General features: G+C 39.3%; 1 protein-coding gene across 6 annotated transcripts in view; it reads right to left on the bottom strand.

Annotated features, from left to right (window-relative positions):
* The window catches only part of ppfibp2b (PPFIA binding protein 2b), a 50,711-nt gene that overhangs the window by 14,211 nt on the left and 16,421 nt on the right, over nucleotides 1–20,079 (bottom strand). For 4 of the 6 annotated variants that reach the window (XM_018763787.2, XM_018763785.2, XM_018763786.2 and 1 more), the window contains 6 exons: nucleotides 15,711–15,916; nucleotides 9,127–9,213; nucleotides 8,061–8,174; nucleotides 4,674–4,805; nucleotides 2,693–2,944; nucleotides 1,655–1,747 (listed from right to left, as the gene is read on the bottom strand). In XM_018763787.2, the coding sequence (XP_018619303.1) occupies nucleotides 1,655–1,747; nucleotides 2,693–2,944; nucleotides 4,674–4,805; nucleotides 8,061–8,174; nucleotides 9,127–9,213; nucleotides 15,711–15,916 (884 nt within the window). The remainder of the gene's footprint in view (nucleotides 1–1,654; nucleotides 1,748–2,692; nucleotides 2,945–4,673; nucleotides 4,806–8,060; nucleotides 8,175–9,126; nucleotides 9,214–15,710; nucleotides 15,917–20,079) is intronic. The other 2 variants (XM_018763788.2, XM_018763790.2) reach the window with 2 other exon arrangements.

Consider the following 20,079-nt stretch of genomic DNA (forward strand, 5'->3'; position numbering starts at 1 on the left):
GAACAAATCTTTAAAGTGATCATGGGCTTCCTTTTCATCAACTGTAGGATAAACACAACCTATATTTCAGAAGACAGACAACAGCATTTCAGGCAGACTCTGGTTAAAGCATAACAGTGAATTTGCCAAGATAACCAATTTAAAAAATAAAGATCAAACATCCTTCACAGTCTTTCAGAATTCACTTCCACCATCACGCTAATTGACAACATACAACCCTAAAACCAAAAGTTAATTTGGTATGGATTCAAAGGGAAACGAATGAGACATGAAAGCAATATGCAAATCTAGTGCTACAAAGCTGTGCTTGGGATGTAAACAACTGTACATGAGCACATAAAAGAACCTAATTTCACCAACTCAAGACATGATGTGTCTAAGATGTATCCAAGCTGGCATTTGGTCTGGAGATGAGTGCTGATCTGTTGTGGCATCCCCCACTTCCTCATCTCTTGTTTGCCTTAGAGTATGGCAATGCTTTCTGAGAGATTGAGAGATCCACGCTTAAAAACCATGCTTTCTCTACAGCAAGTGCCACCCATTGAAGACATATACTCGATAAAACTGTATGGCCATTTTTAGCCACAGCAGTGGCTTATCCTTACAGTGGATAGAATGGCTGCCTGAAATTTCTGTCTTTCGGTAACACTATTTGTTATCCTTTTCTGAAGATTTTTTAAAAGAAGGAGAGTTAAGCACAAGCAGCTTCTTTGTTTACTTTCATTTCCTTGGTCTGGCAGGACTAGGGTGTTATAACAACCTGTCTCCCCCTGTCAGCATCAAGTGCCCAGATCTCTCAACATGCTTTTCAAAACCAATTTAAATGCACAGAGACCACATCCTTACAAGTGTTTTGTCACATTTTCAAGGGTAATACTGCATAACAATGTATAATACTTTATTTGTATAACGAAATTTACAGATATACCATTTTATAGTTGATTTAATACCTTTTTTGTTGATGCGCTCATTCTATTTTTCTTTGAGATTTACATTGCTTTGGAGAAAAGCAGCTATTAAATGCATAAATAAATGTAATGCAAATACAAATGTACAGCTATTAAAGTAATTGATCATAAAAATATGCATCTAGTTTATGCAAAGGATTCAAAAATACCATAAAAGGTTCTAATCCTGTCCAATTAGCTGCTAAAAGATACATCTCACATGGGACTGGATGAATGAGATTCCAACCAGTGGATATCAGTGGGAAAATGAGGTGGGCGAGGCCTAGATGAGGCTACGGTTGTAAAGATGAGGATGATGAGGAAGGGGCACCTGAGCCTTCCGATACCGCTCCTCCCATTGCTGCTTCTCTACCTGCGTGTGCTCGACTGTGAGTTTCAGGCTAGAGAGCTTGGTCATTAGCGACTGGTAACAGACATGGAGAGAGGATGAGATAGAGAGCTAGAGGAAGAAAAAGCCAGAAGAGTGGAACTTAAGCCCAGAGCAAGGAAAACAATGTATACCTCCAGCCTGTGTCATTAAGAGAAATGATACAAAGACTGGTATTCTCAAACTTTAGAATTTAAAAAAAAGACTTAAAAGCAAACATGAAAATTAAGATCAATTTAGGTGTAGTAAGGATTAAAACTAGCATGAATGAAACAACTACTGATAAATGGCCATAGTCTTGTGGAACTCATGTTTTTACCTTGGTTGCCTTCAGCTTTTGCTCATATTGGGATTTCTCTCCTTCCAGTTCATCCACTTTGTTCTTTAGCTGCCTCAGCTCTTGCAGCAAGCCCTGTTTACATCAGAGAAACCAATGAGACACAGCCACAGCTGTGACAAACAGCTAACTCCACTAACAGAACATAGCTTGAAAAAAAACTTTTTTCCTACCAGTCAAATTATCATCAAAAATCAACCCTGGCAAAATGTTTCATCTCACAATGTGGACAACTTCTCTTCTACAATAGCCATTACATGGTCTTATCACAATCATTTTCACAGTGTTTTAGTTAGTCAAAAACTAACAAAAAAATGACCATTTTGTTACATGTTTGCTGCTCTCCTGTAAAACAATATTTGGAAGGTCATTAGAACTATTACTACAACTCTTTACCTAAAGAGAATATAAAGATTTTATAAAGGAAGGCAAAGCTTCCAAAAAAAAAAAAAAAAAAAAGTTGGTATTTTTGACCCAGTGTCAGCCCCTACAAAGCGACACACAAAGCTGAAGCACAGAGGCCCCACCAAAATACCTTCACCACCTCCACCTCAATAAGACAGCTACCCTTATAAGTCTTGTGTGTGCTGGTGTGATATCTCAGGCCTCTCACAGAAACACACACATAGTGCTAAATATTAGCCAAATCATGAGGCTCATGAGAGTATACTCTTATCTGTGTGCCTCAATTGGAGTGTAGAGGCTCCCGTGGTAAATTTGGAAGTTTCAGTCTGTGTCAGGTGATGCGCGAGGGGCTTAAGGCATCAACAAAGTCCAGTCTGGAGAGAGAAAGGAACACAATCCCCAGCCTTTCTCAGCAATACCACCCATGCGTGCACACACTCCACGCTACCATGTCCACAGTTTTCCATAAGTAATGTCCAGATGTGATTAGTGCATATTAGAAAGCACATGACCTTACACAATCATGTTCCCCACACTGCTAGGGCTGCAGATTATGCAAGAGCTCAGAGGAATAGTTAGTGTTAGGCTTTCTGATGGGGGAAAAACTCATATTACTTGTGGTGGGGCAGAGCCGGACATGGTGTGCATCTGGCCGTGCAAAGTCGGTGAGCCTACGTTCTCTTCCCTACAGCAACAGGACTCCTCAGTGGGCAGGGTGCGCGGACCCACGCTAGGGCTCTCTTGGGCCCCTTCAGCGCTACACTCAGTCTGCTTCTCCAGGGCCCGTTTCTCCTGGATTCTGGTATTGATCTCCAGCTGAAACTTACACATCTGCTCCTGGAGCTCGCTAATCAGATTGACTACACACTGGGAGAGGGAAAGAGACAGAAAAACAATGTTCTTACAAAAGGAGAAATTACATCTTATTAATACTTGCTTGGATTAATGCTGAAACGTGGAAACGTGTTGCAAGTGTGTGAGCTAATGGTATTCCTTCCCATGTTGAAATGGATTTTGATCTGATTGAAGACAACATTGTCTGCAATTTCTAAGGTATTGCACATGAGGAGAAAGAACTGATGAAGTGTGCAACTGTTAGTGAGTTATGGGTTTATATGTCTGAACTTTAACCATAAGGGAGGGATGCAGCTCTGCTGAGGACAAGTTGCACTGTATATATAGCAGGGTATATGATGTATAGCAGGGGGAAAGTGGCTGGAAATTGTCAGGTTAAGTAAGTTTCCAAGCATAGCAACATGCCACAGTGAAGGGGGGGCAGGGGGGGAGAAATACTTTCCTGCCAGAAAACAATTGATAATCTTTGTTCTCACAGGGGAATGGAGGGATGAAATCACAAGGAGCACTAAAGACTGAGAAATTGAGAGCACTCATACAGTTTTAGCCTTAAAAATATATTTGAGTGTCCTTGATGCTGGTTTTTTAAAAAAAAGTCATTCCTAAAGTAAATAGAATTACTCTCTTGCAGTAATTAAAAGCGCGGTATATAAGTTTCATATGTCCATCCCAGTGGATGGCCAACCAGATGTCCTGTAGTATGCCTTGTCCTATATATAGAGGCATATCTGATAGGAGTATGGGGACAGGCGATTTCCTCAGTGAAAGTGAGGAATGTCCCAAGCACATATTTGCCATTCTGTGTCACTGACTGGATCCCAACAGCTGTCACAGATGGAGAGGGGTTGTGTTTGTTGGCTCAACAAACACAGAGAAGACTTGGTTACCGCAGTGCTACCAGGCATATGTGGGCCTTTGCCCCAGACAGCCTGTATCAACAAGGAGGTGAAGGAGAAGACAAACTGCCCCTGGACTTGGGACACTTTCGAGACCTGCCCAAGCAGCCAAATGGCTCCATTGATACAGCACAACTCTTGCTGTGAGCACAACAATCAAACCTCCAACAATAAAATGTTATAATGCATAAATCTATTGTTCATCTGTGCAGTAATACATAAATCTTTAAAAACAAATTAAATCACCACAATATCTCTGCACCATTTTTAAAGATGGTGTTTGCTTCATTTGCAACTCCAGGCTTCATTAGCCTTTCTGGTAAATAATGACTACCTGAAGAGGCTGTTACCTTCTGCTGTTTTGGTACTGTACATTGAACCATGTGACTGGTAAAACTAACTGGGACTGAGAAAAAGCTGTTTCCAGGCATTTTTTGCCACAGTAATTTAAAAAAAAAAAAAAAAAAAAAAAAGTTCTGGCATTCACACCAAAAAATCACAAATGGCATCTTCCAAAAAAACTTCCCAGCTTCCAAAATAAGAGGTCATTCAAACTGGTATCCTTCCATTTCAGGAGGTTATGAAGTTACGGGGGTGGGTCATCTGACAAAATGTTCCATTCATGTGCATCCTTGTTATTGTTAACTTTTTTCCCACCAAAACGTTTACTGGACTGGGTGTTGCTGGATTACTCAACACTCTGAACTCTTACCTTGCTTCTCTTAACTCCAAGGGTGCTCTTTTTTTTCCCCCCACTCTACATAATCAAAAACCCTCAAATTACAGTACTGGTTGCCAGTGGGACCACGTTTTTCTGTCCGATACCACCCTGACATGCTTCCTACCTCGGCTTTGTGTTGCTTGTCCTCCCCATTGCTCTGGGCCTCTTCCATGCCCACGAGCTTCAGTTTCAGGTAGGAAACCTCATCCATCAGATCTAGTTTCTGTGTCTCTAGCGATGTCCGGCTCAGCAACTCCTGGGGGGGGGGGCACAACACACACACACACACACACACACACACACACACACACACACACACACACACACACACACACACACACACACACACACAGCAGAATGCAGCTTAGTGACATCTTGTTTGCCCAAGTACAGAGCCCCTCCAAATCAGTCAGTTGTCAACAGTCACATAAAGTCCACTACTTCTAAATATACTCTGCTATGTACTCTATTTTTACTTCCTCTGTCAACAGGCAGAGCCATTCTCAGAATGCACTCTCAGCTGTGGCAAAAAAACAAAGGCGAAACAGAGGAACTCAGCAGAGGAACTGTTTGAACATGAAAATGGGTGCACTTGGCTTTGTGTGAAAAGCCATGCTGCAACTCCGTCAGACTGTCAACAATTCTTACTCCCACTCAATATCCAACAACACCAGTCTGTAGTTCTTTTCCAAGTTACCTAGAAGTTATTCTGAGGTCCACTACAGTACATGCAGTCACCTGTAAAATAAAATATAAAAATACTGACAGCAGTGTAAACTAACATAACGAAGAGCGTGAGGAACAGTCATAAGAGAAATTACACTCTCTGGATAACTTCTTGAAGTATTTGTTTCAAAAAGCAGTTATTTGAGCTTTTGGCAGGCCAAAAATGGAAAATATTAAATCTGTATCATTGGAATGACAACTACAACACAACATAAAACCCCATAATTACAACATTTAAAGGAAAGAAAAATAGTCCCTTGGCATACTTATGGCTTGTAGTTTCCAACAGGATACCCCCACCACTTAAACGTATCAAGCTGGGTATGTTTAAAAAGTACTTTAACAGACCTCTTTATGTGAAGAGGTTAAAAGAAGTAAACGTATTGAAAATTTCATCTTGAAACAGTTTCATATTTAAAAAAAGTATGTGAGTACTTAAGTTTACTCTACCTTCACTCTGACACTGCAGAGTTCCTTGAGCTCTGATAAACTTGGTATCTGGCTCAGTGTGGCAAGTTCTTAAATTTTGCAACTGAAAGCTGCTCCTGACTTACTGCATCCTCTCAGCAAGCTGAGGAAGACTGGGCTTTGCTAAACAATTGCCTGAATACTGTCCTGCTTATAAAACAGGATGCATTTCTGAAGGTGAGGCACACATAAAAACAACTAAAGGTGTGTCTGAAATGGCTCTCAGCAAGCCAGGCTGGCTGAATAATGGTGAAGAAGCATGAGCTCCAACCCTACCATGAACCTGTCATGAACTTGTCTGGCAAAATCATTCCCCTTCCCCAAAATATAGCGAGGGTCATCCAGATAACCTTGATCCCTGTTGCACTTACATTTATTCATTTAGCTGACTATTCTTCTCCAGAGAAACTTACAGTGTTAAGCTACTTACAATTTATAGCCATTTAAACAGCTGGGTAATTTTACTGGAGCAATTTAAGGTAACTTTGGTAACCTTTAGGTTCAAAGGCAGCAGCTCTAACCATTATGCTACCAGTTATTCATGTCCAAGCTGGCTTTTTCACCCCACCACAGACTAAAGTGAAACAGAAGAATGTATAAGCAGTTTTTTTTTTTCTATGTTCTAAGTATTGTTCATCTGCTGTTGCTCATTAGAACTGAGAACACAATGTACTGAAAAAAGCTATATGTCTACAGTATGCATATAGGGCAAAGGTCCACTGTTTTGCAATATGCATGTCAGTTAAACAGGACTGTGGGGCAACAAACCTTTCTAGGTGAATGACTGGGTTGATTTATCTGTAACTGTATAAACACAGTTCCAACTCAAAAACACCCAGTATCATATGGAATTCTTCACATGCCATTTCTACATGGAAATGTCAACCATGTCTAAAGACAATTCTTTCTAACAATCTGCCATTTTTCAACAGCTGAACAGAACTGCTGTGATTACATTTAAATACTTTTACTGATGGCAATTACTGAAAAAACAACTGAATCACACATTCACAAATTTTTGCCGCACATCAAAAAGTAAAATGGTACAAAATCAGAAGGGCATTAAATTTTTAGAGATGACTAAGATTCAACCTTAAACTGACCATAACATTCAAACTCAAAACTGGCTGGCCATATAAACACACTATATCTAATAGCTTCAGACTCCTGAACGTGAAAGAAAGTGAACATTCATAATTACATCAGTCTATTTAAAAAAAAAAAAAAAAAGCCACCCTTAAACAATGTTCTATTCCATCTGTATGGAGCATTGCATAACTTTGTGCACCAAGCTGCATGATGAGCATAATAATCAGGAGGTTCTGCAGATATAACCCCATATGATGCAGATTGTTGGAAATTTGCTCCTTGAGGATAACAGCAGCACATCTGTCACTCAGTGGACAATCTCTCAAAACTAGTGGATCATCTCTATCAAGTGTTGATTATTTTAAATGCTCTGTGGAAAGAAACCACCGAAACATGCGATTCCTCAAGGGAAAAAAAGCAACAAGCAACAAGAACAATGTGGGGTTTGACGTATCAGGGTCAAACAGCATTCACCATGTCACCTTGTTCAACAGACGCTACAAAGTTGGAGAGAGGTTCTCTCTGCTCTCTTTCTCTGAACATGGAGGTAATTACCCAAAGTAAAGAAGAAGCATTACTGGCTAAGGTTAGCCCTACTTTTGATGACATATGTGAACACAGCTAGGGCCCCCAGACCTAGGCTTTGTCATTTCAAAATACCAAGCACTGGAGGGGGGGACGACACACACAATTATCTCAGAAGAACAATCATATGGAAAGAACTTGAGACCATCTGAGCACAGCTTCCCATTCCTATGTAAAAATACATGTAGTTGTGGAAGGATAGTTTAGCAGGTGTTCCTCACATGTCCATGGAGAATGGTAGCGAGTATCCACATAAATCAAAGTGTAGTCTAAGTCTCTGTGGGTGAAGAGTCACCTTGCCAGACAGGAAAGTGAAACTGGTATTTTCATGTAGCTAATACTAATTGTTTTGTTCACTATAACAGAAGGGGCTTGAGCAGATACATTTCACACTTAGTAAATCACTATAAAGCCAAGTGTGAAATTAGACAATACACAATCGAATAAAAGTGCACCTGCATCATACTGCAAAATGAAGAATGAGACCACAACTTAAATTTGTTTTTCCTGTATACAAAAAACAGGATTTGGAGTAACAGCACTCAAAGACAAATCAGGTTTGCGCATTTACATTTTAAGAAATGGTCAGAGCTAGGATGCACACAGTTATACATATCCAGCCAGACAAAGGAGCTGATCTTACCTGCTGTAGCATTTCCTCCGTGGAGCTGAGCTTGTGGTGGTGCTCTTCCAGGGAGGTCTCCAAGTCTCTGATCTTTTCACCCTGAGCCTCCACTTGGTCTGTGAGCACACTCACCTGTTAGGCCAGAAAGTCGTGTTTCGTGAGCCTCATATGCCCCCCCTCTAACCTGGGAAAAGTACAAATTCCTCCGGCAGCACCAAAGAGCAATTTCACTCCCTCCCAAAGTGTTCACACTGTCATAGCATTTAACATCTTGTGCTATACAGTACAGCTTTTCCACTTTTGCAAAATAACCTCTTCTTGGACATTAAGGTAATCAGGAAGTGAATAAGAGCTTTAAAAAACACACGTTTGTTCTGAAGAACTGCCTTAACCATACGGAAAGCAGACCGAAGAGTAAGCAAACTACCTCCACAAGAGGGGAAACCAATCACCTTCTCACTTTGTCAGCACAGAATTCCACCCAGCCAATCAAGAGGGGAATGTGCTGGCCCACACAGACCAGCCCCGCTCGCACCTGGTTATAAACATGCTCTGGAGGCTGTCCAAGCTCAACATGCTGAAACATGACTGACAAAAGTAAATGACAGTCCTCTGTTCTCCCTTTAACTACACATTAACTGGCTAAGTTAGCTTTTAACCCCAGACAGAAGAACCAGGTGGCACAAAATATGAATCGCTCTTATTATAGCAGCTGGAGTCTCAACAAACCACTTATTACAACCAACCCACATGAAACATTGACAGATTACACACATCAAATATATACTGTAAACTAGAAAGGAGGATGGCCTCAGCATGTCAGATTTCTAATTATAGCCACTGCATCGAGGAATGCATTGCACATTCCAAAAACAGAGCCCTCAAACCTCTCTTTGCTTTCACATTACCATTATACAGGGTCACCTTCCTGTTAATACATGGCACCTGGACTACTGGCTGAAGGTTTCATGTGTTTGCAGTAGCCCAATGTTGAATTAGTCCCCACCCACTTGTACTGCCTCTGATCACACACAGAGCAGTCCAAGTTGCTGAAAGGTAAACAACACTTGGGGGCCACTCTCACCTGGAGGACCAAGGATTCTTTGTCCCCCTCTAAGCGAGAAAGACGCTCCTGATAGCTTTCATTGTTCACCGGGGACCGATGATTTATCTGTGGAGAATTTGCACAAAAAGGACCAATCAACCAACAATTAATGACAAAAGACAGCTGAAACCTATTGTCTTTGGGGATGATAAGGGGCTGTTTCAATGTAAATCATGGATATCATATTAAAAAAAAATTAAATGGTTGCAGTTTTGCACAGCTTGGAGAACTTTTTTCAATTTATCAGTGTAATCACATCTCAGTCTAACCAAGAAGTTAGTTATTTGCATTGTCTACAACATGTAAGTCACTTTAGCTAGATATAAATAAATATATGGCAGTACTAAATTAAAAGATCTGGAGGAACTTCAACACTTTGGAACTGCCATAAAGTAAAATCACACCCATTACAAGGGTTGTGGGATGCCTGTAGTATCCTTTTGCAAGGTACTTCCTCAATTTTTCCAGGAACAAAGTTAATTGTATTAGCAGGAAGCACAATGTGTAAATGATTAACAGTGTAAACGGTTGAGTTGCAGGCCTCCTGCTATACAAACATGCTATAATTCAACATTTCTATTTGAAAGATTCATCGGAACTAACGATACCAAAGTACTTGCATTCATCTAATAATACCATTTTAAATTACAGTACAGTCAAGGGAAGGCATGTTGTATACAACAAAGATCCATTACATTAACCATTTAAAGGCATGTATCTTTAGGGCTTCTGGTAGCATTGAACCAGAAGTTCTTCAATATGTTCAAACTGACTGAGAACAACAACATCTGCAGCTGTACTTTGCTCAAAATAAGCAGCACATTGAACACATTCTGTGAAATGGTCTGATAATACATGTATCACATAATGCACTCACAGCATGGCTGCTTAATGTCTGCACAGTGATGGGTCAATCCTCATTACCAATCAAGATATGAAAAAATAGAGCTCACATTTGAACTTAAAATGTTAAGAAAATGTATTAATCTTAAACTACACAACCAGTGATTGTCTTTACTGATAAAACCTTTTCTCCAACAAATGTGAAATTTTGTGAAGTCATGGATCAAGCCAAATTAATAGCAAGGTCAGCTAAAGGAGAACAGGGCACATACAAAGAATGTTGAATTGTGTTGTACTTTTAAGGTATTTGACCTACACTTTGTGACCTAAATCGCTCAAGTGAAAATCTAGTTCTATAAACATGCTTATCTGGGTAAGAGCATTTGTACCTCCAAACAAAAATCTGTTGAGAAAGGGTTTATCATCAAGTCATGCACAAGATATTTTTATGCTCTCTAGAATCTAAAAATATATGGAAAATATGTAAACAGTGCAGTATTTGACATATTAAAGAGTTAATGTGCTCGTATCTTCCAAATAAATCTTTTCCAAGAGCTGAGTTTTCTGACACAATATAATCTTTCAGGAACCAGATACAGGTCTTAAACTGCACAGAATCCTAACTCATAAATTAATGAATAGCTTTGGTAGACAACCAAGGTCACAAAAAGCCATCCACGTTACACTCAGGTTCAAATTAGGGTTTATCATCGTTAATACATAAATCACAACACCAATGAGGATTACAGATTTCCCTAGCTTGTTATCATTAGCATACATGAAAAGGCCCATTTACAGATGAAGAAAATGGCAATGCAAAAAAATATCCACAACCACCCATAGACAGACACATTGCTTTAGAAACATCCAGCCTAAGAAGTGTTATCCAAGTCCTCTGGAGCACTGACAAGTGGGATTAAGACTTTCCATAGTCATAATACTGGCTTAATAACCGTTGACCAAAATGCCAACTATGTCTTACTGTAAAAACAGGGACTTCATACTGTCAGCAGTTTCAACTGCAAGCTCTATGAAATGCTTCTGTCACATGCAATCATCCTTCTTTGGGAGGCTGGGACACACTGACAGTTACAGCTGGTGTGATTAAAAGTGTCACTTGCGACTTCCCTACCCCCTACCAATCGTCTAAGGATCCATCTCCCTGGAATGCTTTTGACAATAAATCTACTTCATTTGCCTCTTTGAATATGGTTTTACCAAAATGGGTAGCATTAAGGCATTCTTACAGTTATGCTGGCAAAATTACAAAAATCTGCAAAGAAGATTCCCAATAGAACCTGGTACTCAGTCATGTTTTAAGTTTTAAATATTACTCTACTTTCATTTTGATCCTTCTAGTGTCTTAGTACTAACTGATGGGTTGTGATTATAACTCAGGACTTTTGTCAATACTTTTCCAATTTGATGTAAACTCTGTGGGAAAGGCATGAAATTGAGAGCATCATATGTCTAACTCCTGATGGTATTAACACGCAACACACTGTCAGTCATTAAGTAGGGGAAAATACATCTGAATTCACATCCTTATTAAATTAATAAATGAGGGGACTCCACAGTGATGCTCCTTCCAGAGCTCTGAAAAGAATTCAGCAATGCCTGGGTTTTAGAAGGCAAAATGAGACCGGTCATCTACCAGCTCAAACAGCCACAGCAGTAGCCTTTTCCTCACCAAGGCAAACCACAGGCAGTGGAATTTCCCTTAGTCTGTGAGGCTTACGGCCCTGGAAAATCCTTAAAGGTACAAACACGGAAAGAGAGACAATAAGTTGAACAATCACCTGAATTTTGCGGCAATGTTGAACGTTTGTAAATAACCTCAATGAGAAAGAAACGGAATATGTTTGTGGTTTTGCAGTTCTTTCATCTTCATGGCTCAGTTGGTGACAAATTTCAGATCTGTCACATGACCCCCTTGTTTTTTTTTTTTTAGAAAAAATTAACAGCATATTTATAACGAAAACACCTGCATTAAAGAAATGAAGTATGCCACCATATCACCCAATGGCAGAACACAGATCCATTCAACTTTTACTATTTAGCTGCACAGTGCATCCTCTTGACCTGCTCTTCATGCCCAGCCCCTTTCATATTCTTCTTCAATCACAAGAAACACAACACACATGGCTTATAAAACCTGCATGTCTGACTTAAATACCAGCCTAAATAGCCCTTCTTGCAAACTTAAGTTTCCTGAAAAGCATAAGTTATATATTTATGGATAATTGACACTAAAATCTAAAAAAGAATTGTTTGTTGATATGTATTAATTGACATACATTTCTTCCTCACTATGATGACTCCTATTATCACAAGATTGCTGTTAGACAACCTCCCTGCTTTAGAACAACTTTGTATTATCAGTTGGTGGCTTTTACACAGCAACTAGGAAACAGTTTCACTTTGAAGTAGTAGAAGAAGAAGAAAATAAGAGGAAAGAAATTAATTTTTTTTCCATGACAATTCTCCTGGGGCAGACCGATGCTCCTCTGCTGTCTAAAAATAAAACTTAGTATCTCAGGCACAGCTGTTTCTGGACAAAGAAAAACTTCAGTGAAAGACTTAGGGAGAGCAAGGGAGCAATCAATTGGCAACAAAAGTCAAACATACCTTTTTAAGCCATGTGAAATGCTTGTAAAAATCAATATCTCCTTCCATGCTGCAGGCCCATTTTTGCCTTAACTTTTCCCAGAGTGTATAGGAGTGATTCCTGGTACTGGGGAAATCACGGTTCAGATGTAGCTCTGCTTCCTGCTCAAGCAACTTGTAAAGTGAAGCTCCGCTCGGTTTACAGGGACTCCCCCCTCATTCTCATCCTGGCCCCCTTGACGTGAAGTCGCAACTGTTACAACCTACTGACTGACGGGAGGTGCTGTTTGCTCCAGACCTTGGAGCATCTGGTTTAGAGCACGAAGCAAAAAAAAAAAAAGATAAGCAACAAACTATAATATCAGGCTGTTGCCTCCTCTCAACATACAAATCATGCCAGCTGGCTTTTCTCGCTCTCTCTCTCTCAATCACTCTTTCTCTTCGTTTCCCTCAAAAAGCAGCTCTTATTAACTTAGCTCTCTCAATGCAAGTCTGAACTTCACAGGCTCAAAGGTGCTTGCTGTGGGAATCAGGCAGAAGAAAAGAATTCCAGAATGCATGCGTGCCGCAGAAAAACAGGGTAATTGGGGGGAGGGCATTGCACTTCTGCTTTTAGTTTAAACTTTGGCTGGGATTCATTACCACATGGTCCTCTTTCTTCTGGAAAACCTGAAAGTATTCCTGTGCAGCAAGCACGACACCAAGGTCATTAGCATCACATGGTTTAGCTTAAGGAGAAATTTGAAGCAGAAACGACAATCCTGAGCTAAACGTAAAAGACACGGCAGGCAAAGTGTGCTGGTGGGTGATGGCAGTCCCTGATCAATTGGAAAAACAGAACTCCATGGTTCCCTGCCACTATCACAACAGCAGCCCTCTGATTTCATGTTCTCAGACTATTTCCTGTCTGCATCACATGGGGCTCCAAGCATCATCTGCACTGTTTGGGAATTGTGTGGGGATCTTCAAAATAAGAGCACAAGTTAATTCTGTTTGTGTTTCTGTGGTTTATGACAGAAGGAGATAAAGCAAAGGGTATGAGTTCTACAATAGGATTGTTTGGCAGTTGTAACAGACTTCAGCTTTTATTAGCATGAGAGTAATTTTATGGAATAAGGGTACTGAAATTGTTCTTTTCCTTTTGGCAGTTTAGAAAAGCCTTGTATTGGAAACTGCTTACTGAATATATGATTAGAGTGTAGGAATTATATGTGCAATTAGAACAGATCAAAGTGCAGATAAAGATGTAATGAGGATGGGCACAGACTAAAGCCCCCTAGTGGCAGATGCAGTTCTCAGCTCTGTCCCAAATAACCAAATCACTGTTAACTGGTTGTTTTACTCATGCAGGTGATACCAGAGCTGAATAAACAAAGTGGTGCTAACCACTTCTCCCAACAGCCACAGATAACTTCACATTTGTAATCCATGTAACCTCTGCCCCATAGCCTTGTGGAATTGATTGCAATTAATTACTAATTACTGAGCATCTGAGAACTTTGGTACTAATAAAGTGGTGTCACCCAGGCACAGTGAATGACAAGTACACAATTAGTTCAACTCTTGTCAATGGAGGCCTCTGCACTACACGAGTTGCTGTCCTATCTCATTCCTTCTGTGTGTAATTGAGTGTATGTGATACACTGCAGGTCTCTGTAATCATGTGGCACCCTAAAAATCACTCTTAGTAAGTGCACTAAGTGTGTTTCATCAGTCCTGCCCTGTTTGGCATGCCAAGTTCTTTTCAGGGACCTTCAATTTTTACCAGTGATTTACTCTTCAAATTCTCCATGAACCATCTCCACAAGCAGACTACTTCTCAGTTCACTTCACATTCAGAAGTTCTCAAAAAAATTTAGTGAGATAAACAGCAACAGAAAACATGCAGTTCACTAGTTTTAATTAGATTACCAATCCTGATATCAGGCCCAGATCACCCAGCCATGGCAAAAAAGAATGCTATTCTTGCTATTGGCTCAGTGGCTCTCAGCTGCTATTTATCTAGCACTCATTACTGTTCAGAAGTAAATGCAAAGTGGAAGGCCATTAATGAAACAGAGGAGAAATGGTACCATTTCAGCACTGGAGCTATTTCTGTGAAACTCAGTCCTGCAGACTGACATTAAACGCCCAGAGTTCCTGGAACAGTCGACCAGCGTACCTAAGCAGTTCCAGCTACTCTAAGCCAAAGGCAGTGTAAAGCCCAATGGAACCAGATACCCGGTCCCATGTGAACCCAACTTACCCCTAACACCTGGCAGGATGGTACAGGATTGTTGTAGTTGCCAAAGGAAAGTGGAAGTGTGGAGGGAGGCAGTGCTACAGGAAGTTCAGTTTAAGCTCATATAAGCCATGCAGTCATGTGCCGCCGCCTCTACCACATCTAGCTCTCTCCACTCACGAAAGCAGCCAAAGCAAGCTCCACCATCAGGCTGGGAAAGATCCCAATTCTAGAAATACTCATGTGCCTGCCCAACAGACTCATATAGCTGTCTCTTGCCAGTTAAGTTTTAAAAAAAAGGGCTTTCAGTAGAAAGGGAATAAGCATGAAAAAATGAGCACATGTAAAATGGAAACAATTTTCCATGCTTCATGCCAGACACACTGGATTTTAATGTTTATCGTCATTGTCCACATTGAATAAAACTGAAAACCACATTAAAGAAAATGTTTCTAAAGCAAAATGTAGTATAATATATATTGACACATTGTAAAGAAGACTTCAAAATGCAAAATACCATGAGCTGCACAACACGTCTGGGACAATCTTGATTCATCAGATATTTTGACAAGTCTTAGTTTATTCAATCAGCTATATGCTGATTTAAACAGAACTAACAATTTATTCACTTAAAAGTGTTTATATTTTGAGAAATTCAAGTATAAATACTTTCCTGCAAAGTACTATGGCACAGAAAATTCTTGGGTGTGAACCAGCAACCACCAAACTGGAGTCTATATTTAAGACCTCTACTCTATGTGCTATCTCAGACAAAGCAAAGTCTGGGGTAGTAGAAAAATTTTGTCTTTTAGTCTTGAAGTAGTAGAAAAATGAACTACATTAGTGTTCATCCCTCAGGAACACAGCGGCACAAAAGATAGTGGAAACTCACCATGCCACTCTCTAGCCACTCCAGGAGGGCCTCTGCAGTGGCACTAGGCAGCTGGTTCCGTACTGCCTTCCTGTCCTCCGTGCCCGCCTGCAACTCCAGCGCCGTCCTCAGGTCCTCAGCCAGCTGTAGCACCTGCAGGGGCCCTATGCACACAGGTGAGCCCAGTTCATACAGGGTGCTGCGCAGCTCTGCCACCGCCTTGGAACCTGCACGACAGTGGGACATTGCTCAGGACCGTCTCAGCTCTACCATCACGTTGCCACAGGCCACGTATCTCTGTGAAGTCCACTGACAAAATATTTGTTGCAGCTGCTTTGCTGGAGTACTGGAAAGGAAAATTACAAAACAAACACACAAACATCTGGAGGCTATTAGCCTGCTGCAGTGCTGGACAGCAAGGATATCCATTACAATTTTTAAGTGTATGATATCATTTATTCGGTCCAAAAATAACATGTGTTCATAAAACACTGGCAGCATTGCTTGTGATTGTAGTTCCACTTTTCCTTAACTTTTTAAAAATTACAAGCTAGTATTATCCACGAATACCTTCTTGGTACTGGTAGTAACATAGTTACGAAGAATAATACAATTAGAGGAGTAAGCATTCCTGAAAAGGTTGACTAACTTCAACATTAGACCTTCAAATTTCCAGCATTACCTGGAATATGTGCAATGCATGGCCTCTGCAGGGCAATTATTGCATAATCTATGTGCTGTAAAGCAAACAATGTTGTGTCACCCAGTATCACTGGACACAAGCCAGCCTATCCCTGTCACAGAATCAAATGGGTGGCAGTTCTGGGCACTCTGAAAAGTCTGACCCCGGAAGCTGGTTAATTTCATCTATCATGTATAAGCATCCTCATTCCCGTTCAGCAATACTATACAAGGCATGAAATCTTAGCCAAATGTGTGTCTGCTTTAATAAAAACTACTACTACACATTTATAATGTACATTTAACATGTTTTTTTTTTTTTTTTTTTAAAAATTTTAAATATTTTTTTGTTGTTTTTTTTGATGCCACTGTCAAAACCCATTAGCAGTTTAGGGTATACCAAAACTTTATCAGGTTGGAACACACAACCTCAAAATGCCTAAATGTGACACTCTACAGTGAAACGTAACAGTAAAGATGAGCTTGTCATACATGACCACAGTTTTTTCTTGATGCTTTTCCATGTGAAGTCTAACACATTTTGTTTTCCAGGTTTTATTGCACATCTAATTTTGGAAGTCTGTAACTCAAGAGTCAGTCTATGGTAGGCAATACCGAAATATTAAATGTATTTTAATGTGTTTGTATTTGGAACTGATGTTATGACTCAGTTGTGTACTAATGCTTTTACTGTTATTAGTCACAAAGGGCTGTAAAGCCATTTCACAGTCTACTGTTCATGCTTGTATTACCATTTTAATTTTGAGGCCTTTCTGTTTCATGGAATGAGGTCATCTGAAACCAATAAGCTTTTTTTTTCTTTATATCTGATATAGTCTCCCCTTACCCTCCTTTATTAGGATCACTAATCACGTTTATACTCAACATAAAACTGCTGGTACTGCTTCATACTGCCTATAGATCATATACAGCTATATATAAATAATAATAAAAAAAATCTTCACAAGTATCAATAGACACTGAAACATGAAAACTAACTAACTAAAGGACTGTGCTCTTGTATGTAGTCTCAACTGGTCTCTGAAGGCTAATGTTAGCATATAAATGCCACACAAATACTGGCTTCTTTCCATTCCAGCTTTATACCAGTACATAGATAATATTGTTTTACCTATTCCATTAAAAACATATGTCTTCAAATTACTTTTACTGCAAATTATGCATGCTGAAATTCTTAATAAAACCACCATACATTCTGTAAAATAAGCTTTGCAACTCGTAATTGAAAGTGTGCCTCTTTTGGCATTTGTCAACCCATCAATGTTCAATGCTTCTTAAATTCTGAAATATATTTTAAAATCTCAAACAAGTTTACAGTATACCAATGACCTTGCAATATTATTAACCAGTGTACAGAAAATGGAAAGTCTTTACAAACAGTTCAGTGCAACTATGTAAAAGTTCTGATGATTCAGACCGATTAATCCGTTTTACTGTTTCACATATAGCTGTCTGAAGATTCCAGGTTTGATTATATAATATTTACAAATCTGTAGCTCAGAGTAAATGGTCTTCAACAAGACGTCTAGATATGAGCAGCAATTACCAATTATATCCAGTAGATGGTGCCTAGTTCACCTATCACGAAAGCAGTACTGAATTTAAAGTTCTAACTGCATAAGTTGAAGAATAAATATTTCAGGTCATTAGGCTTCCTCTTATTAGACTGTAATCTGAATTACAGCTTGGATTCTATGTGCCAGCATTCCCATGTTTCATCCTGTCAGACTGTTCACAACAGTCAGATCTGCTAATACACTGCAGATGACAGCACAGTTTACTGTAATGAGATTTTAATGACATTCTGTTCAAGCCCTTCCAAACAATGAATTTGAAATAGTTTAAGGAAATTCTAATACAGGATACAATGATCATATTACTGTCCGAATATCAAAAAATGCACTGCCTTGCACCAGTTAAAGTTCTGGCAAATAAAAAAAACATAAGGTGCTTTACAAAGAAAGTAAAAAGGATACAGTTTAATAAGAGGGATGAAGAGATATAAAGCTACATTTACATGAAGGAGATAAGTCCTAATTTTAATGTCATGTTGAGCCTTTTGAAGTGGATATTTCTAGCCAAACTGCACTGTTGAGTTTGTGGTGTGTAAATATAAGCAAAAACTATATATGTTTGTCCATTGTGTAAGTGGATATTTGGGAGTTTGACAAAGAATCACAAATGGAGATTTTTTTTCTTGATCTACTGCAGCTATTGAAATGTGCTGTTTGAAAAAAGACCCCCAATATCAAAATCTGTACTACTAACAACTGGAAGAAATCCTACTGTTTCCCTGCCTGTTTTTCACCAGAAAATCCCACATTCCAGCTGCACCACCTACAACATCTGAGACTCAAAAATGGCTCCAGTTCTGCTGTCCCCCGAGCTTTGATTTGTCGACTGGCTGCATTACACATTTATCCACTATTAGGGCAATCATCCTGACAATTTCTTAATATCCTTTGGGAGCAGCAAGCTCCCACCTAGTGAGCCCCCAATCTAGGCAGCCTGTGCTCTGTAAATCCTCCAGCCTTCCACAGCCTTTCCCTCAGCGATGAGCCTAGAAAAGACACTCTCACATTTAAAATCCAGTGAACGGTATTTTGTGAAGAATCGCTACACATAAGTGCTAAAATTGCAGCATTCCTATTTGCACATGCAAAAATCTTTACGTTTCTAAGGAATAATTTATAGAAGAATAATAAAGCTGGTTTTAAAATATCCTTCAGCTTCAATTCTTTTTCAGGCATTAATGAATAGCTGACAGACAACAGTGTAGCAGCTGTTACCAAAGGTTTCAATTTCTAGTCTCAGGTGGGGCTGTGGTGTTTGTCGTTTGCCTTATTTAATCTTAGCTGTGTATGTAAAAATTTTCAACTAGAAAAATCAGATAATTACTTTAAATGTTTAAACCTATATAAGATGCTTCAGATAGTATATATAAAGCCATGTTATACTTTCCTTGATACATGAACAACAACGCTTAATTCGGTCAGAAATGTAATTAAAACTATAGCCCCACCATAGCTCTTTGGCAGAAATGGGCTGCTTCAATTCCAGTTTTAAGTATGAAACAGGAATTATTCCATTAGCAATCCTCAGGATCCGATCACAGTGAGTATAAGCTCACTACAATCATACATCCACTACAATCACCTTCACACAGTTGTAGAAACAAGCAAAAACTATCCAAGAAATTTAGAGATGTGGCAAAGTGGATCAAAATCCATCCATTCATTCATCCATCCATCAAATAGGGATTTAAATTTAAATCTGTACAGATGCAAATGCAGTTATGGTTTTTAATGACAATTAAAATGGAAAGTATCGTTTTTATTAATCTTCATGCACATATCAATTAAAAGATAAAAATATTCACTTTCAACTTTACACATTAGAAGTAATTTTCCTTTTCAGCAATTCAAAAAACATTGGTGTATGCTAAAATTACATTTTAGTAAGAATGTAGGCCTTTACTTATATCAATATGAGTAATTCCACTTAAAAACTCAAAACAAGTTACACATATGTGAACGAACACAAATAGTCTTACACTATGCAAAAGACCACGACATACTGTACATGGTATGCAAAGTAGGCCTAATGCATTTCACTGTGTAACTGATGTGTGGATATATACACAAATCATTAAGTAGTTGTTGACACATTAATGTGTACACTGGTGCAC

Source organism: Scleropages formosus, chromosome 11 (genome assembly GCF_900964775.1).
Source record: "Scleropages formosus chromosome 11, fSclFor1.1, whole genome shotgun sequence".
Lineage (NCBI taxonomy): Eukaryota > Metazoa > Chordata > Actinopteri > Osteoglossiformes > Osteoglossidae > Scleropages > Scleropages formosus.